At 33.6% G+C, this 25,551-nt stretch overlaps 2 protein-coding genes and 1 long non-coding RNA gene across 4 annotated transcripts; all 3 read right to left on the bottom strand.

Moving 5' to 3' along the window:
• Positions 1-2,516: 2,516 nt before the first annotated feature.
• On the bottom strand, positions 2,517-17,614 carry LOC149906853 (acid phosphatase type 7). 2 transcript variants are annotated; one of them, XM_090103897.1, is made up of 10 exons: positions 17,312-17,614; positions 15,284-15,478; positions 10,716-10,837; positions 9,789-9,973; positions 8,481-8,678; positions 6,837-6,955; positions 5,113-5,245; positions 4,044-4,105; positions 3,187-3,278; positions 2,517-2,981 (listed from the first exon to the last, which is right to left on the bottom strand). In XM_090103897.1, the coding sequence occupies exons 1-10, from the start codon at positions 17,430-17,432 to the stop codon at positions 2,904-2,906; spliced, it is 1,305 nt and encodes a 434-aa protein (XP_089960023.1). In that variant the 5' UTR covers positions 17,433-17,614; the 3' UTR covers positions 2,517-2,903. The 2 variants fall into 2 exon arrangements, with proteins under 2 accessions (XP_089960023.1, XP_089960022.1); XM_090103896.1 differs by lacking the exon at positions 6,837-6,955 and adding an exon at positions 5,783-5,901 and having other exon boundaries at positions 17,312-17,612.
• A 647-nt stretch (positions 17,615-18,261) lies between these two features.
• On the bottom strand, positions 18,262-23,789 carry LOC149906851 (uncharacterized). Its single transcript, XM_090103646.1, has 4 exons — positions 23,702-23,789; positions 20,130-20,282; positions 18,718-18,886; positions 18,262-18,439 (listed from the first exon to the last, which is right to left on the bottom strand). The coding sequence occupies exons 1-4, from the start codon at positions 23,777-23,779 to the stop codon at positions 18,318-18,320; spliced, it is 522 nt and encodes a 173-aa protein (XP_089959772.1). The 5' UTR covers positions 23,780-23,789; the 3' UTR covers positions 18,262-18,317.
• LOC149906852 (uncharacterized) lies at positions 22,204-23,309 on the bottom strand. The gene is made up of 2 exons (XR_016456945.1): positions 23,148-23,309; positions 22,204-22,589 (listed from the first exon to the last, which is right to left on the bottom strand). It is a non-coding gene; the product is annotated as an uncharacterized LOC149906852 (long non-coding RNA).
• Positions 23,790-25,551: the final 1,762 nt, after the last annotated feature.

The raw sequence follows: 25,551 nt of genomic DNA, 5'->3' as shown, positions 1-25,551 counted from the left end.
CTATACTTATAATAAATCTGTAGAGAGGCCAATTCTGTACATGAAATATATTTAAAAAAAAACTATGAAGGGGTGATAAGGGATCGCTACTGATGCCAAAAATGCAATCAGTAAAATTTTTGTCTGTCTGTCTGTCTGTCTGTCTGTCTGTCTGTATATTCGTTATAGAAACAAAAACTACACGACGGATTTTAACGAAATTTGGCACAATTATTCTTCATACTCCTGGGCAGGTTATAGTAAAAGAATCATGTAAATCGGTGTAGAAACACCAAAGTTATACATGAAATACGCTATAAGTCATCGCGCGTGAATACAGAATCATGCCATAAGGATTATTTTTGTGTGTCAGTTGCCGCGTTCGACGCGCTTCGCGACGGGAGCTATAAAAAGGCGGCGCGGTCCGCACCCGTTTCGCGTTGTCACGTGTGAACGGTTGAACCGATTTCGATAATTCTTTTCTATTATATTCCTTGAAGTACGAGGATGGTTCTTATGTAGAGAAAACGTAAATATGTACCACGGGCGAAGCCGGGGCGGACCGCTAGTTTTTAATATTGTTGCACTAAAATTCAGTGTGTCAATACGCAAATTGAGATCATTTCGTCGCGTTGTGCACAAAGTAACTATTTACTATAGTGATTAATTGTGTGTCGCTGCAGTCGTGTTGTATTTTATCAACCAAAAGTGGTCGATAACTATTCCTCCAAGATCCACTGATACCTGCCAAATATATTGTTTTTAATTAATGTTTAAATTAAATAATAATTTATTAATTTATATGTTTCATTAGAAGGTTTATTTAATGTTTATGTTTATAAATTATAAGAGTAGAGGTCACATTTGTCTTTAGGAAGGAAATCGGAAACCCCAGACGGCTACTTATACAAATAGATACTTATTAGGAATACTAGCTGCGCCCCGCGATTTCACCTTCGTGGCTTCGCTCCTGTTGGTCTTAGCGTGATGATATTATATAGCTATAGCCTTCCTCGATAAATGGGCTATCTAACACCGAAATATTTTTTCAAAACAGACCAGTAATTGTTGAGATTTATTATGTAGTTAAGTAACTACATATTATGTAAAATTAAATTGTAATATTGAAATGATTTTAAAAGAGCAACTATCGAGTTTCTCGCCGGTTCTTCTCCATAGATCTACACAGACATTGGGTGTAGTAAAGGGTTTACCTGCTCAAAGTTCAAATGCGTGGCATTATAGGCTTTAAACTTGGTATAACCATAATCTTGAGAGCGGAACGCTGACCAGCTAGCAGCCGAATCTGATGAAATACAAACATAAATCATTATAATTTTTATAGAGCTGTGTTTTTCGTAAGCAATCGACAAAATCAAACGGCTATACAATAACTGTAACATGACTACCTACTACTTTTTATACGACTACTAGCTTTCCGCCCGCGGCTTCGCCCGCTTTGATTAAAACCTAATAAATTATATACAAAAAAAAAACCGCATCAAAATCCGTTGCGTTGTTTTAAAGATTTAAGCATACAATCATAGGGACAGAGAAAGCGACTTTGTTTTATACTATGCAGTGATTAACATTTTATTGTCAATTATATTTCTTTCGAACATTAAAAATTATTATTTATCTAAAAATAGGTTCCAACTGAATTCAAATTAATATAAATAATTAATATAAATATAATATAAATAATTCAATTTTAACTAAAATCAAAAATGACTTACGTTTGAAGTGGTCTCTCCCTTCCTGGCAGCCCGCAGAGCCCGTGACTAAATGCACAGGAGCACTGTGGCCAAAATTATTAATTTAAATATTTATAAAACTAAATTCATATAAAAAAGAAAGTCATATTAATAGTTAAAATCGGCTGAACTGATTTCAATAATTTGGATCGTTGTCGACTCTGCTAGGATTTGGATAATTACTGTATTTTCATTACTCTGTGATAATTACAGATTAAATAAACTAAAAAAAAAGTAAGTGAGCAGAGCCGGGACAAACAGACGGACAACAATCATGTTTTTGAATAATTTAAATTAAATAAAATAAGTCTATTATGAGGCCGGAGATTTCTTTTAATCTTACAATAAAAGGAGGAAAAATTGTTATTCAAAGTAATTCTTTAATATAATATTGGTTATATACCTGAATGTTCGAAAGCTTTGACAATTAATGAGTAAAATATAAATGAAATATGTACTTTGTTGGTACCTACAGTTGTCTTGAAACAATTTTGTACTAGCTTTTGGTTGAAAGAGCAACTTGAATCTTTTGATTCTGTATCTACTTTTTATATAGTTCAATAGATAGTATAATTTTTTTTCATCGAGAGAATGGTAGGTATAAGATACATATTAACATTATACTAGCTTTTCGCCCACGGCTATGCCCGCCTTTTTTTAAACTTATTACACACATGTAGTGAAGATTTTGATACTTTTGTTTCATGCTTCAGAAAATATATAAACATTCTAGTTTACAATTTTGTTACTTTGCATAAGAGAAAGGAAATTTAAAGAAAACGCTTTTTTATCAATAAAATTATATTTTATTTATCTACCAAATTTACATACACTTATAAATAAAATCACATATTGCATTTATCACTAATCTTTGGATAATTCCGAATTTAAAGAATTTTTGAAGTGAAACTTCTGTAGTCGCGTTGAGAGTAAAATTTCCAGGTCGCGTCATGGCAATACTGTCACGTCATGGAGTAAGGCGACGATTTTGGTATCTTCGAATCTTGCCAAAGAAATTTTACTTCTAGGTACAAAAAAGAATGAAATCAGACTTTACAAATAAATTTTTTCACAAAATAAACTTAATTTATGAAAAAAAAAATCTAATGTATAACATAAAAAAACATGATTCTATGAGTGTTTTTGAAATTATTTACATGAGTTTTAAAGTTACAACTCATATGCCGCATGTTTGTCTTTGACAATCCACACGGAGTCCACAACTTGACCCTTGAGGTCGACGTCCACCTGCAAAAAGAAACCCTGTGTTAAACATTTTAAATTTCATTTTTGCTTGACTATTAATTATATCGATGTCAAACATAAAATATACAAATATATCAACTAAGAAACTTTGAATTCGTCCAAAAAATATATAAAAATTATTAAAAAAAACTCATACCGAAATTATATAAAAAAAGTATTTTTTGCCAATATTGAACCATTTACCAACCTGTTCAAAATAAATGTGAGTATTGTTATACGCCTTGAACCTCGTGTAGCCGTAGTCACTCGACCTGAAGGCGGACCATTCCGCGGGATGAGCTAGGCAATACAATTATTTCAATTAATATTTAGTTATTGGAGAGTTTTAAAGAATAGAAAAAATTTGATTACGAGGCGGGATTCGAACTAGTGTCTTTAGTGATTTGGTATTATTTATTTAATAGCTAGCTTACCGCTCGCGGCTTCGCCAGCTTTGTCTAAAACCTAATAAATTATATACTAAAACCTTCCTCTTGAATCACTCTATCTATTAAAAAAACCACATCAAAATCAGTTGCGTAGTTTTAAAGATTTAAGCATACAAAGGGACATAGGAACAGAGAAAGCGACTTTGTTTTATACTATGTAGTGAAATAAAATAATACAATATAATATTGTTAGTGCGAAAGTCTGTTTTTCTGTACGTTTTCAACTGTAAAAGCTAAATGGGTTAAGAAAAAAAGAAATTCGAATTTTCAAAATCCAATACCTAATCTTCCAATATATAATATCCATGCCAAATGTTATCTTAATCAGTTGTTAACCGTTTGATATGTTAAAACCTTTTTATTGTTAATTATGACTTGTTGTGTTACGCTGTTCAATATATGTTAAAACATACAATTATGAAGATGTCCCATTTGAGTATTATTTGCTGCCCATTAGGGACTTTATTTAAATTGGTGACATTTTGAACTAAAAATGAAAGAACATTTATATTGTATCTATTTTTAAATTCATACTACTAAACTTAAAAAATACATTCGTATATATTATGTTATACGTATATATGTATATAAGCAAGGTTTTTTTCAAAATACTCACGCTTAAATCCATCAGTGTCCTCTTGACAGCCGGCCGAGCCGGTTATGATGTGCACAGGTGCCCTGCAAACAAACATACATTGAAATAATACAAATATAATTAGTATAAACAGCAAAATTAACTCTATAGAGCACGATAATTTTGCAATTTGCAAAAAATTTTACAAAAAATAAAAATTATGAAAAATCTGAAAAAAAAATGTCTAATAAATATCAAAATTAAAATACTAAAGTGAATTTGTACATGCTAGTCAAACAAAATTTCGATTTATACAAGCTAAAGTCATAAAATTGGTGTTTTTGTAATGTTTAAATGAAAGCTTCGTATATTTTTTCACGAAAATAAAAAAGCATGCGGTTTAATTGTCAGTTTAAATTATAACGAAAAATTGTCTTTTTTCTGGTGCATGCTATAATAATATGAGTTATTGTATATAAATTATACTTACCGTAATTTGTATGTAATTTATCATAAGCCAGCGCCGTATTAAATACTTTTATGACAATAAAAATACTTTTTTGGTTATAACACTCATTATGATCAAACAGGGATTCTTTAGGGTTTTTTCTTGAGTTATTTATTCACGCCAGTAATATTTGTTTATATGTATAAAGAAAAGTATAAAAGTATAACATATATTATGTTATATAAAGACTGCTGGTATACATTTTGACTAGCTTTAAAGTGTATAATAAATATATACTTAGAAGTGAAACTTCTTCAGGCGCTTTGAGATTAAAATTTCAAGGTCGCGTCATGGCAATACATGGTGGTGTCATTTAATTTAGCCAAAGAAGTTTCACTTCTGACACGTGTGCTCGGCCTACACACTTTTTTATTATATAGAGAGACTAGCTTACCGCCCGCGGCCTCGTCCGCTTTGTCTAAAACCTAATAAATTACATACTAAAACCTTCCTCTTGAATCACTATCTATTAAATAAACCGCATCAAAATCCTTTGGGTAGTTTTAAAGATTTAAGCATACAAAGGGATATAGGGACAGAGAAAGCGACTTTGTTTAATACTATGTAGTGATTACGAGTTCTAAAGAAGAAAAACAATGTTACCTCGGGTTAACATAAGGGTGTGTAGTGCCATTAAACACCTTCTGGTCGTAGAGCGGCCAAGTGCGCTCGTACGAGTGCTCGTGCGCCCAGATCACAACGTCCACGCCGTAGTCTTTTAGAAGTGGCTCTAGACCTGAACGACAATTATTCTTTTTATTGACTGACCAGTTGGCTTGGTTAGTAGTGGCCCTGCCTTCCAAGCCAGAGGTCGTGGGTTCGATTCCCACCCGGGGCAAATATTTGTGTGATGAACATAGATGTTTGCTCTGTGTCTGGGTGTTAATTATATATATAAGTATATATTTAAAATTATATATGTATTATGTATGTTTATCAGCCATCTGGTTTCAATAACACAAGCGAAAGATCAGATCGTGCCGTGTGTGAAAATTATCCTGAAATATGAAATATATATTATCACGTTTTTGTTAACTTCACCTATATGTTTGTATGTATCCGACTACTTCAGACTCTACGTCTAAAGATTGTCTGTGCCAAATTTCATCAAAATCGGTTGAGAGGTTTAAGCGGGAAAGCGTAACAGACAGACAGACAGAGTTACTTTCGCATTTATAATATTAGTAGGGATGTTATGTACATTACGAATTCGTTTGTATAATGACGTCACAACATGGCGCTGAATCGATCCTGTTCAAAGTTGAATACTCACTAAAAGCGCCAAACAAGGGCAGGCCCTTCCTCGTGTACTCCACACTGCAGTCTATATCGTCCGAATTGCTGCAATACATCGGCCGGTGGCCGTACAATATGATCCACGGACGTTTGGCCCTGGAACCCAAAACCTCGACTCACCAATAGTAGAAAATATCCGAGGAATACGCCGCTCCCATTGGTTAATGATGACGCTAACGCTTCACGCGATTGGCTCAATGATACGCATGCACACTCAAATGCAAATGAGAGAATAGAGATAGCGATAAATCTTCTATCTTAAGAAAGAGATGGTAGATCGCTAAATACTGAGTAAGAAAGAATAGAAGATATCAGTATGGGATAGGTACTGGTGACGCTAAGATTCACTGATTGCGAGATATTGCTTTTTTTATACTATGTTAAGTGAAATAAAGATTCAAAGATTATTAATGTAAAAATAATGATGTTTTGCCCATTTTGGAAGCGTGTATCTTGTCGATGATATTTTTCAAAACGTATTTTTCTAATTTTCAAGAAAGACAATAATAATTCTACACTGATATAGACATCCGAATAGATATTAAAGAATAAGTAAGGTAAAGGCAAAGATCTGACAATACCTTGAAATGTGCGATAGAAATAAGGAAGGTAAAGTTTTGAGATTGCCTTTAAATCCTGTCTTTCCAGACAATTTGAGGACATTACATCCTTCCTAATATTATGATACGATATTTGTGTCTGGAGATAGTTTGGGAGCTAGAGAGCGACATCGGCTACTTATGGCAGGAAAACAACCTACCTTCAATTTGATATTAAGTTTTATAGCATTCAAATGCTTTACAATAGAGTTTTTTTTTTAAATAAAAATATTTCGAACAACTCGAACATAAAACCGCAGAAATAGAATAAATTCGATTGCTCTGGCGGGATCACGGGCGGCAAGGCGAAAGACGCGGGTTTGAATTCTGACAGATATTTTTGTTTTCAAAATTTTCGACCTACCTTCATCTCCTGAATTCCAGCTTTACCTCGATTTCCTATAATATGTCCTAAACCTATTTCCAACTTACCAAACCCATAAGCCGGCAGCCCCACGCGGTTGGGCAGGTAATTGTTCCAGCAATCGTCCCCACTGTTACTACAGTACATCGGTCTATGGCCGTACACTATGATCCACGGCCGTTTCGACCTGGGAACCGGTATTTTTTGGTTTTAAACACTTTTTGACGGATTTAAATCGCGATTTATTTGCAGTAAAACTTCTTTAGACGCCTTGGGAGTAAAATTTCAAGGTAGCGTCATGGCAATGCTGTCACGTCATGAAGTAAGGCGATAATTTCGATACCTTTGAAACTTGCCAAAGAAGTTTCACTTCTAACGTGTGTGCTCGGCTCACACGCTTTTTTTTATATTACATGCTTGCTTTAAAGTGTTCAGATGATGTAGGATTTAATATAATGAACAAATCGCTTTTATATCCGTTTAAAAGGATTTAATTTCTGTTCAATATTCGCTTATATCCAAGAGTTACTTTCGACCGGGATCGTGTTAACTGTATGATGGTGCATAAAGCGATTGAATATTTCGTTATTTCTGTTAAAAATTTTGCTTTTTTGCTATTTATTGAAGCTAAAAAATAAAAATACAATCGATGTTACAATAGGTGTGCAGTAACATGCAGTCAATGCAAGCGCAGCCGCGGAAGGAAGGTAGTTACTAAGTAAAGTAGTACAAATAACTATAAGCTCAAGTAATATCTTTCTATCCTTAAATCTACTAAAATGGGCAAAACATCATTATTTATTGTTAATGATTATTTATTTTAAGTTAAGTAAGTGTAAGTAGCTAGCAATGATATGAATGTTATCGTTATATGAGTTCTAATTAATATTTAGCTAGCAATGATATGAATGTTATCGTTATATGAGTTCTAATTAATATTTAGCTAGCAATGATATGAATGTTATCGTTATATGAGTTCTAATTAATATTTAGCTAGCAATGATATGAATGTTATCGTTATATGAGTTCTAATTAATATTTAGCTAGCAATGATATGAATGTTATCGTTATATGAGTTCTAATTAATATTTAAAATACTGACACTCAAAAACACATACTTTGTCATAAGTTATAGGTATATTCTTTGAATATGTATTTGAAATGAATATAATGGTAAAAAAAAATATATTGAAAAAAAACATTTAAAAACCTTTTCGTCTACATAAATTAATTTCAATTATTTTCCACATTGTAGATAATTAAAATGCTTGATTTCAATTATTAGCTACAGCCTCCTTCGAAAACATGCTTTCCAGAAAACAGGATAGACGTTTTCAACGATGGAATGCGTGTTTTGTTAATCGATGCAGTAGTTTTTAGTATTTATCGCGAACAGACGGACAAATAGACGCGGCGGACGACTTTGCATTATGTAATGTTTGTATAATAAATAAATAAATAATAAATAAATATTATAGGACATTATTACACAAATCGACCTAGTCCCACAGTAAGCTCAATTAAGGCTTGTGTTGTGGGTACTAGGCGACGATAAATATAATATTTAATAAATACATATATAGATAATAATTTCAGAATTAACTTCGCCTCTTCACTACTAAGAAGATCACGAAGGACACTATAATCTTTATATTTTAAGTACACATTGTATATTTATTTCTTTTCATATTAAAAATACACATAATTAATACCTGTTTTCAGCCGTATTAGCCATTTCCAAGTCCCTCTGCAGCCAATCAAACTGTTCGGCGACCAACTTCAGGCCGAACTCGAGGAAATAGTAAAACTCCGTGGAAATTGATATAAAATGTACGGGACCCAGGTCGAAGCTGTAGAACAGGCTCTCGTGGCCCGGCATCGAGAAGCGGTTGCGGTAGTTGCTGAAGTTACTTGAAAAGAAAAAAAAATGAGGGTAGTTCGAAAAAAAATTGAAGTAAATTTCTATAGGCGCGTTGAGAGTAAAATTTCAAGGTCGCGTCATGGCAATACCGTCGCGACATGGAGAAAGGCAACGATTTTTCTTTTAATGGTTGGTAGGTTGATTTTGAATGTTGGGAAACAATTTAATAATTATACATAGTTGGTGATTTTATTAACAACTAGCTTTCCGCCCGCGGCTTCGCCCGCGTTTTCAAAGAAAAACCGGTTCCCGTAGGATTTCCGGGATAAAACCTATCCTATGTCCTTTCTCGGGTATCAAAATATCTCTATACCAAATTTCATGCAAATTGGTTCAGTAGTTAAGGCGTGATTGAGTAACAGACAGACAGACAGAGTTACTTTCGCATTTATAATATTAGTATGGATAAACATAATAATACAATTAGGGGGTTTTGTATATGTATGTAAAGTTTTGTGTACTTACATGAGTTTTGTAAGTAAATGTGTGTGTGTGTGTGTGTGTGTGTGTAAGAAGTTATTTAGTGCCAAAGAGAACTCACTAAGCTGCTTCGTGGTTCCCAGGGCAGGTCATATATGACACAGACGCAGCTGACGGTTTGATCTGCCTCATCTATATATTCTATACTTAATATTATAAAGCTGAAGAGTTTGTTTGTTTGTTAGAAACGCGCTAATATCAGGAACTACTGGTCCGATTTGAAAAATTATTTCGGTATTAGATAGCCCATTTATCGAGGAAGGCTATAGGCTATATATCATTACGCTAAGTCCAACAGTAGCGGAGCAATGCCGGAAAAACCACGAGGCACAGCTAGTGAACTGATAAGTGTGTGTGTGTGTATGTGTGCGTGAGTTTAGTACGTGTGTGCGTGTCTAAGTTAAGTGCCTAAGACTCACTAAGCCGCTTCGTGGTTCCCAGGGCAGGTCATATATGGCACAGTGGCGGCCAACGGTTGGATCTGCCTCATGAACTGATAAAGTGATGTGTGTATGTGTGGGGGAAGTTATTAGGTGCCTAAGAGAGGCGTGTGTGTGTTTGTATGTGAACGTGAGTTTAGTACGTATGTGCGTGTCTAAGTTAAGTGTCTAATACTCACTAAGCCGCTTCGTGGTTCCCAGGGCAGGTCATATACGGCACAGTGGCGGCCAACGGTTGGATCTGCCTCATGAACTCGTCCCCAACCAGCGCGTTGTCCGTGTCCATGTCGTAGGCGAAGTCACCCACGTGGAGTATCACGTCGAAGTGGTCGCGTTGGGCTTCGTCTTGCAGGTAGGATAGAGACTGGAATAGATTTGGAAATAAGACGGTAATAATATTATAAACGCGAAAGTTTGTAAGTATGGATGGATGTTTGTTACTCTTTCACGCAAATACAACTGAACCGATTAAAATGTAAGATGGTAAATTCTACTAATATTATAAACGCGAAAGTAGAGATGGATGGATGTTTGTTACTCTTTCACGCACATACAACTGAACCGATTACAATGAAATTTGGTATGTAAGTAGCTGAAGACTCAGAATAAGACAAAGGCTACAGGAATCCTAAAGGAACGGGAAATATGGATATTTTTCTCTGAAAATGCGGCGGGAAATGTAGTCAGTTATAAATACATTTAAGCACTGATGAACTGAGGAATCATCACCTTTTTTGAAGTCGGCTAAAATATGATAATCAATCAATATGGACACTACCACGGACCACGTGCGCTATTCGACGCGTTCCTAGGTGGAATATTGTAATTTGCCATCTGAAGGGAAATTATTTTTAATGTTGTTTTTACTCAAACCTGTCTGAATCTGTGTTTATCGTTTTCTTATTTCATTCTGTGTTTTATCATTATTTTTTGTTAGTTGTTCTATGTGTTATTGTTTGTAATAAATGTATGTCTATATTAATCTAGATAATAAATAAAGCTACATTCAATCAATCCTACTTAAGTCCTGTATAGTCCATATATTTTTATTGCATTGATTGTTGGGTCAAATAAGTCACAAACAAATCATTAAAAATTAGACTTACATGCGCATTTTTGTTTCCCATATCGCCGTATATAGCAGCGCGGACCACCCACTTCTCTCCCTCGGGAGGAGTTTTGAATGAGAACAACTCTGACCATCCGTAAGTCGACCCAGCGTGGTACTCTGAAATGAGGAAATTCAATTATGGCAAATAATATTTGAATTTTAATAAATTTTCGAAGTATGCACTTTACAACAAAAATGCAAAATACCTACACAAATTATTATTATTCATATTTTTGGCCTATTGTTCTACTTTTATTTTTAATGTTTTGTATTCATTAATCTTTTTATATGGGGCATTTCACGCGAAGCGGACACAGATTTTTGGGTCAGGTTTCCGATTTCGGTTATATTTTAGTATGTTACACCTGTATATATCCTCGGTATGTATACGAAATATTTTTGCATTTAGAAGCTTAGTTTTCAAAATACAGGTCTTTGAAGATGTCAGCAAGCGCGAGGCATGCATGACTTTGAATGTAATTATCAGTTAAAGAAAAGGATTTTTTAATAAATAGATGACTGAATAATAACCCCCATTAAAAACCTTTTTATTCTCATATTTTTGATATCGAATTTATTTTTAAATTCCTAAGAAAAATTAAAAAATATTTTTCTTTGTAATTTTTTACGAACTTAGCATATTTTTAAAATTTTTTAAGATCATTAAATAAATGGCTTATATTATGCTTAAACTACATGCCAAGTTCTAGAGTGGTCATCGCAGAAGTTTCGAAGCTACATGTATTATAATGGCGAAGCGCGGCAATATCCCCATATATCTGCATCCCCACTGCAGAATGTCGCGCTAACCAACTAGGCAGGGCCGCGCCGACCCCCGGCAGCGCCTGTGTGCGAAACCTATGAAGCGCCTCTTTTTTTATAAAAATTCAATGCGCACCTTACACACACACACTTACAATCAAATGATTGTTCATTTGTTTTGTTTTGCCTTAGCTATCTCGTTCGTTAAAATCGGGGAATACCCATGACCCCACCCCCGGGCCCCTCTTGCGTCGCACGCATCGCATCGGGTTGCGTTCAGAAACTCACTCATTCATATTTAGTCCACTCATTTGTATGTATACATTTAAAAAAAAAGTGAATTTGCGCATCTAATTTTTTGATATATTGTAGGGATACCCAGAAAAGCTTAACTTGAGTTTTTCGATCAAGATTTTCTATGAGCTTTCGCCGCCATCTTAAAAAAAAGGTGTAAAATTTGTTTTTCGGCAATAACTCGGCTATCCGATGAAATTCGGAAATCACTTATAATACACTTTTTGTTCCTTTTTTTATGCTCTACAATTAAGTCTGGACCATTTTTTCCGTATTATGCATCGTTATCGAGATATTGATCGATAAAGTAAAAAAAATGTGTGCGTGTACTAGTGTACAGACGTACGAAGTGAAACTTCTTTATGACCTTATTTTCCAAAAAATAATTTACTATATGCAACTTTACAGAAATACGTCGAATCACGCGTGGTAGGGATAAGAAAAAGATGGCGCGTAACGGAAAAAGTCACGCGTAACGAAAAAATGTTACACTCAATTTTTTTCCAACCCCGATAAAGAAGTTTCACTTCAAAAATTCAGTACCTACTTCAATATACCTACATTATGTATAATATGTATCTAATACATATACATGTATTTAAAAAATCGTAGACTTCGAACTTGTAGAGAATATGCAGACCTACAATTTTCTTTTTGGAGTTTTTTAGTTGGACAAAAATTACGATCTCCAGCGCGCCGCAGAGTCGGTGAGTTCACGCTCACCGTCGAGCGAGCTGCTCGCTCGGTTGTGTTCGCATGGCGAATCGAATGGGAAATTGTTTAGGAAATTGATGGGATAAAAAATAAGTACATAGACCAGACTTTAGAACAAATTAAAGATCACACTAAAGTATATTTTTAAAACAAATAATTTGTTTGTGCAGTAAAAAAAAAGTTGAACTGTACAATTGAGCGAAAAAAAGTACAACACACGGTAAAATGAATGAAAAAAAATGGTTTCAAGAAAATTTTGTAATTGAAAAAATGCAAACACACTCGTCAAAACGGATGCCAGGTTTTATAATCTCGATAACTATGCACGATACAGTAAAAATGGTCAGGACTTAATTGTAGAGCATTAAAAAAGGAACAAAAAGTGTCTTATAAGTGATTTCCGAATTTCATCGGATAGCCGAGTTATTGCCGAAAAACCAATTTTACCCCTTTTTTCAAGATGGCGACGAAAGCTCATAGGAAATCTTGGTCGAAAAACTCAAGTTAAGCTTTTCTAGGTATCCCCTACAACATATCAAAAAAATAGTTGCGCAAATTCACTTTCTTTTATTTGCCTTTTTTTTCGGACGAAATGAGTGGACTAATTTCATACTCATGCAAACTCGGCGCCTCTACGGTTTAAAATAAGTAGTACTTTTTCTCTTGTTCAAAGAACTGCCGCCGTTTTAACGTTGAGCTCGTAAGAAATGTAAACTAAAACCCTAAACGTAAAATGAAACCATAAACGTGAATAATAATAATTAATAAACATTAAATATTGAGAGACTTGTTCAATAAGCGTTATAGATGTTTTGTTGTTTACAAGGCCTATGTTGCGCCTATTGTACCTTCTTACTTGTCGATACTCCACTACAAAAAACAATCATATAGGTAACAAAAATAATTTTGGTGGCAGTGGCGGCGCGGCGCCCCTATTGTCTTGGCGCCTGTGTGCGCCGCACACTTCGCACACAGGGGCGGCTCGGCCCTGCAACTAGGGCTAGTATGGGGATATTGCCGCGTTTCGCAATTATAATACATGTAGCTTCTAAACTTCTGCGATGACCACTCTAGAACTTGGCATGTAGTTTAAGCATAATATAAGCCATTTATTTAATGATCTTAAAAATTTTTTAAAATATGCTAAGTTTGTAAAAAATTACAAAGAAAAATATTTTTTAATTTTTCTTAGGAATTTAATAATAAATTCGAAATCAAAAATATGAGAATAAAAAGGTTTTATAATGTGGGTTATTATTCAGTCATCAATTTATTAAAAAAATCCTTTTTTGAACTGATAATTACATACAAAGTCATGCATGCCTCGCGCTTGCTGACATCTTCAAAGACCTGTATTTTGAAAACTAAGCTTCTAAATGCAAAAATATTTCGTATACATACCGAGGATATAAACAGGTGTAACATACTAAAATATAAACGAAATCGGTAACCTGACCCAAAAATCTGTGTCCGCTTCGCGTGAAATGCCCCATATATAATGTAGTGAACCTAATAAAATGATTTTATTCTCTTCGTTTTTTTTTAGTCAAATACACATTTTTTTATTCGTTAAAATAATTCCATCTAAATTCTAAAGAACAGAAGCGCGAGAACGAAATACGATAGATTTCGAATAACACATACAGCTTAGACCTATGAAAGATACCTGACGAATATAGGCTATGTATTCGTATCGTCATTGCGAGCATAACATCATTATTACAATATAAATAAAACCGGCCAAGTGCGAGTCGGACTCGCGCACTGAGGGTTCCGTATGTGATGTAACTAAAAATTTATGGTTTTCGTAATTTTTCCTTTATTTATGCTATAAGACGTTGCTTCGTACCAAATTTCAAGATTCTGAGTTCACGGGAAGCACCCTGTAGGTTTTGATTCCCTTGCAAGTGTCGAAAATTTGCGGCATAAACGGCGGTATCTTTTGATTGCGTTGGCTTAGAAGTTTGAATTTTTCACAGCTTCAAAGGACAGTAGACCTGAGTAATTGATATAAATTTCAGCTTTATACCTCCACGCGTTCCTGAGAAAAAGGGTCTTGACAGATGGACGGACGGACGGACGGACGGACGGACGGACGGACGGACAGACGGACAACAAAGTGATCCTATAAGGTTTCCGTTTTTTCCTTTTGAGGTACGGAACCCTAAAAAGAAGTTCCTTTTACGCAGGGTAGGGGCGCTTTTAAAATTGCCATACCAATGTTCTCGATGACAATATGAATTTATTTCGCGCTAGCGCAGATCTGGTTATATGATCAACGAGAAAAAAAGAGAAGTTCGATTGTATTTGTATATAACAAGAAAGTCGAAGCCCGCTTTGTAGGAAAACAAGATATGTTTGAAATTGGGCATACAATTTAACATGAGTGTACATTAAATCCGGTTGGCTTAATCGTAATAAATGTGTGACATATTTTTTGCACAATTTGAGAGTGCAATCACTCGACTTTTGACCCGAAGCCGGAAATCGAACATCAGACATTTTATTCAGATAAATATAGATAGTAGCGTTTGGTGTCATTGTTACGAATAACGATTTTCTAAGCTTCGGCTTTGTAAAATTTTACAATACTAGCTGCGCTCCGCGGTTACACCGGCGTGGCTCCACTCCTGTTCGTCTTAGCATGATGATATATGTATAGCCTATAGCCTACCACGATGAATGGGCTATCTAACACTGAAATAATTTTTCAAATCGGATCAGTAGTTCCTGAGATTAGCGCGTTCGAACAAACAAACTCTTCTTATTATTTACTATACATTTAAAACATACCATATCTAGTATCAAACTTAAGATCCTTAAGCGTGACCCTATGTATCCACATGAAGCGTTTCAGCGGTCCCCCATCTGTGAACCGAGTGCGAGTGCCGACAGCCTCCTGGTCCATGATCCCTTGACCGTACTGCACGCGCGACTCGTGCGTGTTGTTGAACGTCGTCCATGTTACCACTATGTCGTTGCTTTTTTCTGCAATTTACAAACGGAAGATCTTGAAATTTTACGCTCAATCCGCCAAAAGAGGTTTTACTGCAAAAATTGTAAAATAATTAAGACGGGAAATTGCTTGTGTGGTTAATAGTTGCTTCCAAAGCTTTTAAATAATGCAGAAATAATCCTTAAATAAATCTTATATATAAAAATGAATCGCAAAATGTGTTGGTAAGCGCATAACTCGAGAACGGCTGAACCGATTTCGATAATTCTTTTTTTATTATATTCCTTGAAGTACGAGGATGGTTCTTATGTAGTTAGAGAAAACGTAAACATGTACCACGGGCGAAGCCGGGGCGGACCGCTAGTATAGAATATAATAGAATTATCCTAACATCTTGTAACAAACATGGGATGTGTACTAACTACTATTTTCCTACTATTTTCTATAATGTAAAACTAAACAAGAATAAAGTCATTAAGAACATAGAACAAGAATATCTATTTGTATAATTAATATTACATTTAAAAACTAGTATAATTTATTATTAAGGACATAAACAGTGATAATTAATGACAAACAGTTAATCTGCTCACACCCTCACTCAAGTCTTTATCAATAACTCAAATTGTTTAAACTAATTGATAAGGTTGCTTATTTGTTAGTCACTTGTATGTTGTTATTAATCAAAATGTTTATTGAGTTTAAATGTAAAATACTTTATATAAAACTACTAGTGGTCCGCCCCGGCTTCGCCCGTGGTACCTACATGTTTAAACTATCCTATCTCTCAAGTTGGATCGAACTGCATATAGTGTGCGAATTTTATTATAATCGGTTAAGTGGTTTAGGAGTCCATTGAGGACAAACATTGTGACACGAGATTTATATATATTAAGATGAGCACTTAGATTAAAATGTTTTAAATTACAAGTATATTATAGACTAACTGCCTTACGCGGTTTCACCCGCATGGCTCTACATAATGATATATAGGCTATAGCCTTCCTCGATAAATGGGCTATCTAACACCAAAATATTTTTTTCAAATCGGAACAGTAGTTCCTGAGATTAGCGCGTTCAAACAAACAAACTCTTTAGCTTTATAATATTAGCCGGTGCGGACCACTAGTATTAGTATAGATTACAATTTCCTTCTGAATTTTTGCATAGGTGAAGTTATGCGCCATTGTTATAAAAAATGTAGTAATAATTTAGTATTGCCTGTCACACAAATAATTTGTAGAATTCTCTTATCTTTTAGGTACATATGTTTTTAAAGCGTTCAAGCATTTCCAATACCTGTTGTTAATTAATATTTAACATGATAAATAGTTTTAACACATACAGCACACATTTAAAGAATATATACTTTGATATTTCTGGTTATTGCTCAATATCTATAATACCTATATGGAATACTAGCTGTGCTCTGCAGTTTTACCCGCTCCTGTTGGTCTTAGCGAAATGATATATAGCCTATATAGCCTTCCTCGATAAATGAACTATTTAACACTGAAATAATTTTTCAAATCGGACCAGTAGTTCCCGAGATTACCACGTTCAAACAAACATACTCTTCAGCTTTATAATATTAGTATAGATTTATTTATTTTTGTTTTCATATAATTGACAAAATTTGAGATGTTGAGATGTTTACATAAATTCTAATTTCAAAATATTAACTTTTTTTTTAATTATTAACACGCAAAACTAGGTACTTAATTCGTAATATGAAAATATTTCCTATTCACTTGAATGGAAGTTTATCTCGATAAATAATAGGGCGTGCAATTACAATACGTATAAGAAAAGTATGATTTATCAAACAAAGAATTATCGGAAATCAATTAACTTGAATCACTTACCACCAAAGGCAATGTGAACTTGTTCTGGCTGGCAATAAGCGCAGTTATAGCCAGGATTTACACGACTTTCCTCCGATGCCGATGTTATGGACACAAATAATATTATGAAAAACACCTTCATTGTTTACTGAAAGCACAGAAACACAACCGCAATACTAGGCTATCGCATATTAACTCAATAGGAAACTATAATTTGAAGTTTAATATTACAACAAGTACGTCTTTGTACTATCTATAATTATTGTTTGAAAATGTAAACAATTTAAATTTTATGATTTAGCGCAATTTGAATAGCTGACCGATGACGTTCGTTGACACTTGACATCTTGACCACCAGCTGACATTAGGACTGTTGATAAAATATCGATATATCGAAATATCGATATTATTATTTCGAAATATCGATATTTATTACTATTATAATATTTTTTTGGACGATATATCGATAGTTCGATATTGAAATATCGATATATTTTTTTCCGTAATTTTTCTACAAAATCATCGTAAACTTAATCGACCGTAATGATTTTAAATACCTCTTTATATGTTCTGTGGTCACCAGCGTGCAGCGGCGCGGCGATATGGTCACGCGCACCCTAGTGCCATGTTATTTAGATTTATATGGATTTTAGTAACAAGACCGCCTTTTTGTGGGTACCTGTACCTACTTACGTTACTACTACTAATTTCAACGGCTGGCATGCATATACCCAAAATATATATTACCTGTAGTAATGTGGGTTTGGCGATATGGGCTAGGTTGGGGCTAGGTATTGTTTTTTTTTAAATTAATTAATAATTAGAATAAAACAAAAACTCAAGTAAAAAAGTATTCATTTATTTTATAATATATCGAGATCTTCACTTATTTTTTAATCCATAAAAAATATTATTTAGTCTTCATTTATTATTCGTTCACTTACATTATACATACAACAATTTTCTATCATATACATCGAAGGATTAAAAAAGATTTTTATGTTTGTTATAATCAAAACATTATTAATTATGGATACATTTTCGGTAAAACTCTGTGTCCTATTAGATGGTGTCCCCTGTATGTGTAAAAATCTCGAATCATTTCTTCCCTTCTGCTATTGACCACGGACGCGAAATAGTATAATATTACTGAAAAAAAAAGGATTATTTACATAATGTATCAAATTAGATAAGTTGTATTTTTTTTTATTGTATAAGTTGTATTTTTTATAGGATTTCTGTTTACTAAGAGAAATTAAAAATGAAATAGAGAAGAAATAAGCGTACTATTTACTATGGTATTTAGCAGAATTCTATAATAATCTGTGGTTATCCTGCAACTTCCCATTGCGCGCTCTTTTTCAAAAACTTGACAGCAAATTATGTCCGCTTTTTAATAAAGTAATAATAGATAATTTGTTCCTTACTCGCATAAATGAAGTACACAGACACCATTGTGTTGACTTCCGCAGATGTTTGCAGATCTTTAGAATATTGTAGCGCCATGAGGATCGTGCCGCAGAGGGACAGCACTATCAAGAGGACGGAGTACAGCCAGGCGGTGAGGAGCCATGGATATAGGAGTTTTGGTTTTTTCTAAAAAAAATAAAGATCTTTAGGAACTTGATTATGTACACGTTTGTTGTTGTGTCTGGTATCTACATTGAATGTTCTATAAAATAAAATAATTTGGAAAATCCAAAAGTGCACGCCTCATAATTTTTTTTAATAAATATTTATTAATTATTATTTTTGTTTATTTAATAACAATTAAACCACATCGAATCAAATCCTGAAAAATGAAAGGGTTCTATTCCTGAGCATACTCAAGCGTAAGAGAAAAAAAAAGACTCGATTAGTAAAGTATTTGGGTCGCTATCGTGTTAACAAGAAAAAGGATCCGCACATACAGACACACGGACGTCCAAGACAGAACTTTTTTAAACTGTTTTTTAACTAGTTTAAATAACAAAAATGACATCAAAAATATCATGAACGTTAAAAATAGTGTTTTTTCTTAATATGTGTGTGTATGTATTATCTTACAAGTGCAATGTATGATACATAAAGACATTTTAAGTTTGAAAAATCAGATGTTTTGCGCGAAGTGACAGTAGTACCCACCTCAACGCTTCGCTTATGAGGCGTGCAATAAGCCTAATGCATTTTGTCATACAAACCAATAAGTTATATGAATAAGTATTAAAAAAAAAATCGGTATTTAAGCTTCTTTTATTTTAAAATGAACTTTATATAAAATAAAGTTACATATCTTAGTTACAATTTTGTTTTAATTTTTACTTAAATCTATAATTTTTTTATTAGTCTAATAAACAATATTGAAAATATAAGTAAGTGTTTTTTATCCACAAAATATAGTTAATATGCGATATAATAATATTTCCGTTGAAGATTGTTATAATCTTGTTCCCGCTGTAAATCACAATTAAGTAATTACATACATATAATTACTTATAATTTATAAAAATACACATAATAATTGTGAGCACACGAAAATCATGTAAATAATATATTAAACGTAATAAACAATGACATACAATACAATCTATATTATATTGTTCTATTACTTTTGATAACTATACCTATTTTTCATGGGACAAAAAAATTGTCCGGTTGAAATTGGAAAATTACACCATGCACTTTAAAAAAATCGGTTTAGATCACATGGCATGGGGTTGCCCTGTAGCGATGTTGAAAAGGATCGCAAAATTGAGTAGGAATATAGTTTACGATACTCATGCATGCAATTCCTACTGGACAGTAATTACATTGATCATATTTTTATGTATGTAACAGCATTACTAAATATTTAACTTACTAAAAAGGTGCCAAAAGTCATGACGCACGCCATAATGAATTTAATGGCAGCTGCTAAAGCTATGACACAATAGCTTATTCTTCTGACGTCGTTGTCAAGTTTGGGCAACATGGCCGCCGTGCTGTAGACGAGAGATATTCCCGCGGACGCGATCTGAAGCGAGAAAACTTCAAATAAACACAAAATTAAACCTTCATTATGTATATGAACTGTAGTAAATATTAATTAAGTTGTAAGTTTTTTTTTAAATAATAAAGTAAGTATATTAGGTTTCAAAATTCCCGCCAAAACTATGACGTTTCCTGAAAATTAAAATGTCATAGATATTTAAAAATACTAGATGATCTACCCTCAGTTTTACATGTTTTTATATAATAATCTAATATGTAATATGTATCTAATCTTATATATAAAATTCTCGTGTCACAAATCACAATGTTAGTCTGCATACTCCTCCGAAACGGGTGGACCGATTCTCATGAAATTTTCTGTGCATATCGGGTAAGTCTGAGAATCGGCCAACATCTATTTTTCATATGTACCACGGGCGAAGCCGGGGCGGACCGCTAGTATGTATTATAAACCTGAAGAGTTTGTTTGTTTGTTTGTTTGAACGCGCTAATCTCAAGAACTACTGGTCCGATTTGAAAAATTCTTTCAGTGTTGGATAGCCCATTTATCGAGGAAGGCTATATTTTATCATCACGCTTAGATCAACAGAAGCGGAGCCACGCGGGTGAAACCGCGGAACGCAGCTAGTATAATATGGTTCACTGTTCAATCTCTAAAGTTAAAACTAACGGTCAATAACTTCACAAAATCAGACTACATAGTAACATCACAATCTATAAACAATCTACTTTTTATCAGATCATCTAATCGTATCGCATATATATCAAAAAGCCGGAATAGATTTTCATCTGAATCTATCTAAAATTGTAGTGATATTTATAAATTTAAAATAAAATAATCGCATCATCTAAGAAGTGTATCATATAATCATGTAAGAAGTGAAACTTCTTTATGACCTTATTTTTCAAAAAATAATTAACTAAGTATATATATGCAACTTTACACAAATACGTCGAATCACGCATGGTAAGAAAAAGATGGCGCGTAACGGAAAAATGTCACGCGGAACGAAAAAATGTTACACTAAAATTTTTTCCACCCCGATAAAGAAGTTTCACTTCAAACATTTTAGTTGATGTTAGAAAATTGCTTAGAAAGAATTCCTGTGATAGTTTTTTGTAAATTTTTTTTTTCTAATTCATTCAGTAATCATAATTTAAGTATCCGATTTTTTTTCGTACCAAATTAAATAATGCTAGACGATAAACAAACATTTAAATATATACGGTTTCCGATGTGAGAATTGAATAGTATGGTTGACGTTAATTAGGACGTTAAATAATCCAGCCGTGTGTAAAAAATTATAATGTAGGTACTCAATATTGTACAAATAATTATTTCTAGATAGTACGAATAATATTGATTCTCTGATAGAAGGGAAATATTGCAGATTATCTACTACGGAATGTATCGGGTGTGTCCCCGGGTCAAGGAAGCCCTCGTTTTACTTCTGCCTCATTATCACTAGGTACGTAGCTACTGAAATATATACTCTAAGCTACATAGTATCAAACAAAGTCGCTTTCTCTGTCTCTATATCCCTTTGTATGCTTAAATCTTTAAAACTACGCAACGGATTTTGATGCATTGAGATAATATTAATAATGGAGCAGACACCACGAACAAAATCTGTGCGCCAAGATGGCGGCGCGGGGCGCGCGAATGACGGCTAGACAGTCATAGATTATGCGATGTCACTGAGTCACCGCTATAGAGGCGACACTTTGTTTCTTTCTGTCTATTTTATTGGGTGCCACTCCTTACATGCACGTTGACTTGAAATTTTCTTTGTACTTACTTAATATTTATTTTAGATATAAACTGACTTTACTACGCGGGGCTAACAATATCTGGCATATAATATAGGATGAGGAGGTTCAATCAGGGCTATGGGAAGTTTCATTCCTTACAAATTGAGCCTTTTTTAGAAAAAAAATAAAAGCCGTGTAAAAATTGTGTTTATTTATATTTAGTTCATCATCCTCAGAACATGTTCCCGGCTCAGAAATTGCTTGTATTGTTCCAGTACTATTGTAGCACACCTTCGGCTAAAATAAATATAATAATAATAATGTTAGTGATGGCTAAAATAATATTTTATTTGTTATACAAATCCGTAAAATTTTATTATTATTACTAACATCAATACAAGGAACAGCAGACTTCTTTAGAATACGCCTTCCCGCTTTTGTGGTATATTTATCCTCATCGCGAAAATGCAATGAACAGACGCTAGTTCTATCGGATGGTAACCAGGTTTCTTCACTGCGGTTGTTTTGGACAAATTTTACCCATTTTTCCCTTTCTTCACGGCCCAGACATGGAAACCTTGAATAGAAAAAATATTAATCTCTGAACTAGCGGTCCGCCCCGGCTTCGCCCGTGGTACATATTTCGCAATAAAAAGTAGCCTATGTTTTTTCTCAGGGTCTAAAGATTGTCTGTGCCAAATTTCATCAAAATCGGTCCAATAGTTTATGAGCCTATTTATTACAATCAAACAAACAAACAAAGTTTTCCTCTTTATAATATTAGTGCAGATAAATAAATAATAATTCAATTATACGTTCAAGTCAGTAGCTTATACAATATCAATTAAAATTGATTAAAATCGATTAACAAAAAAAATAATTGGTGATTAAGTAATTGATTTTCATATTTCATGATTTCACCTTTTTTCAATTAACAACCAGTCTATGCTTTTCTAAATATGTAAAATTATTATTTTATACTATAAAAATATACGCCAGCAAATATTACTAACAACACTTATTTCATGCCCAATGTCATATCTTAAATTTTTAATCTATGACAAATGACGCAAAATGTCGCCCGCCAAAAATTTTGTTCTAACTAAGTTTTAAAAATTATTATCTAGTTACTTACTGATTGAAAAGTTATTCCTTTGCACTTTTCCGTATTATTTGTATTATTTGTGCAATATCGTAACACACACGTAGGCATATTTGATGCGTTTCACTTTAAAACAAATAAAAAATGAGCGTGACGTTCGCGCCAATGAGCGAGCAAGCGACTGAGTGCAGTTACGCCACATGCCGTATGTTGAGTGGAACATAAGTGGTGTAGGCGGTATCGTCTCCATTATTAATATTATCTCAATGTTTTGATGCGGTTTTTTTATTAGATAGTATTCAAGAGGAAGGTTTTAGTATATAATTTATTATATTAGGTTTTTGTGTCAGTACCTCTCTAACGGCACGTTTATTTTTTCTTTAGGCACAGTAAATTTTATTATTAGTTAGTCATAAATTTACTTGACCACTTATACTGAGTAATTGATGGTTTATTGGTTTTTTAGATAAGATTTTTCATATGATAGCATTATGCTACTTATTAATAATGAGTATGACACATTATTACATTTTAAAAATTTCCGCTTTTCACAACACAATAATTAAAAAATATAGAAAAAATCTTACCAGACTTAAAACGGCCACTATTTTGGCGCCAACACTTAAACTAATGCAAAAACAACAATTCGCGACCGGCAAACACATTTTATTTTCAAATTAAATACGAAAAAAGAATACACAATTCAAACAAATATATGTGTAATATTCGAATTAATATTATAACTGTGCAATAATTTAGAAATTTAGAATATTATTTATATATGTATAAAAAAAACGGAGATTCCGTTGATAACCTAAGGACTTTGCCTACTAAAGGAATTTCAAAACTAATTGATAAAGTCCAAGTGTAAAATGAGATATCATTGATACGATGATATCATTGTAGTAAGAGTGATAACAATATACAACTTTACCAATTACGCTAAGCAACTGTATGAAATGATAAAGTTAATGTAACACATATGTAACAGAAGTTTTAAAAAACTGGGCGCCATAGAATGCTTGATTATGGTTAGACGTAGTTTTTTTTAATTTCTATGTCTAACATAAATAGAAAAAAAAGTTCCAAAATTTAACTTTCTGGTTGCAAGAATGACCATAGACACTAACCTAGAGTTAAGTTGGTCTAAGCTCCAACTTGTATAGGTATTGTTATTAAATCTAATAGAAAATTAAATTTTCGAATTTAATATTTTATTAAAAATGTAATAAGTATATCAGTATACATTATCTATTATAACTAGATAACCGATTCCGAATAGTCGTTATTGTATACAAATCCCAAAATAAAATTGTGAGTAATATCTGCCACAGTACGAAGAATATCTATAATAATAAATAATAAATCTTTATTTCAGACATCAATATCCATACATAATATAATTACACATACATTTACAATTTGGCATATATTTGGGACATTTAACTTTAACTTATTTATCAGTATAAAAAAAAACAATTGAACTATTTACGGTTCCTACCTAAATGAACACACAACCAATACCTAAAAATGGGACTGTTCAAGCACTCGGAGAGCGTATTTATGATTTTGTTATTAGAGGAGCGTATACGTGACCAAAAAGATGCTATTCGCAATCTAATAATTGCGAAGAAGTCATTGATGCCGCCATCTGCGAACATGCTAGACGCACTGCAGTACCTAGGCAATTTCATTAGGATGCGGTATGCATCATTATACTGCACCCTAATGGTGCCAAAAGCTTTTCTAGTGAAATTTGACCATAATTGACAAGTATACAAATTTTGACAATATGTTTTAAATAGAATCGATTTTACCTCTTTATTACATTTAGAAAATCTGCGTGCTAGCATGTTGCATCTGACGGCAAGCGCTCGTCGCTCACGTTCAATATCCTCATCATCATTTAGGTTTTCTGTGAGAAAGTGTCCCAAGTACTTAAACCGCCCCACACGTTCAACGGGTGTACAATTCAAGTAAACGTTAGGAACCATATCTGGCCCTCGACCTGCCTTAAACACCATCACCTGTGATTTCCCAACATTATACTTCAGACCATGCTCAAGCGCATAACGCTCACAGATTGAGAGCATGCGCCTGAGACCATTGATTGAGGGACTGAGAAGAACCATGTCGTCGGCGTAGCTCAAGTTGTTAACACAAGTACTGCCAATATGACAACCCACCTTCGTTCTACTCAGTTCCTCAATCAGATCATTTATATACAAGTTGAACAAATCTGGTGAGGTAAGCCCACCTTGACGCACTCCGCAGTTTAACCTATATTCGTTAGACAGCGAGTCGCCCCATCGCACACAATTGGTTTGGTTCTCGTACCAGTATCTCAACAAATCAACAACATTTGATGGAACAGAACTATTAGACAGTTTATTCCAAAGTAGTTTATAATTTACAAGATCAAAAGCGCGGCTGAGGT

The sequence above is a fragment of the Colias eurytheme genome, chromosome 7 (genome assembly GCF_061535395.1).
Source record: "Colias eurytheme isolate Ceu_HAF_F1 chromosome 7, ilColEury1 Martin Lab GWU primary, whole genome shotgun sequence".
Lineage (NCBI taxonomy): Eukaryota > Metazoa > Arthropoda > Insecta > Lepidoptera > Pieridae > Colias > Colias eurytheme.
The sequence above is the reverse complement of the archived record's forward strand: the minus strand, read 5'-3'. Positions and strand labels throughout refer to the sequence as shown.

What these genes read in the sequence shown, in the direction of transcription:
- LOC149906853 (XM_090103897.1), bottom strand. Translation starts at nt 17,432, where the DNA reads ATGAAGGTGTTTTTCATAATATTATTTGTGTCCATAACATCGGCATCG. An exon ending in TGGGAAACAAAAATGCGCAT is followed by an intron (nt 9,974 to 10,715) that starts GTAAGTCTAATT and finishes AATCTATTCCAG; the next exon opens with TCTCTATCCTACCTGCAAGA. An exon ending in GGACACTGATGGATTTAAGC is followed by an intron (nt 3,279 to 4,043) that starts GTGAGTATTTTG and finishes TGTATTGCCTAG; the next exon opens with CTCATCCCGCGGAATGGTCC.
- LOC149906851 (XM_090103646.1), bottom strand. Translation starts at nt 23,779, where the DNA reads ATGTGTTTGCCGGTCGCGAATTGTTGTTTTTGCATTAGTTTAAGTGTT. An exon ending in TAGTGGCCGTTTTAAGTCTG is followed by an intron (nt 20,283 to 23,701) that starts GTAAGATTTTTT and finishes TTCTCGCTTCAG; the next exon opens with ATCGCGTCCGCGGGAATATC. An exon ending in TGACTTTTGGCACCTTTTTA is followed by an intron (nt 18,887 to 20,129) that starts GTAAGTTAAATA and finishes TATTTTTTTTAG; the next exon opens with AAAAAACCAAAACTCCTATA.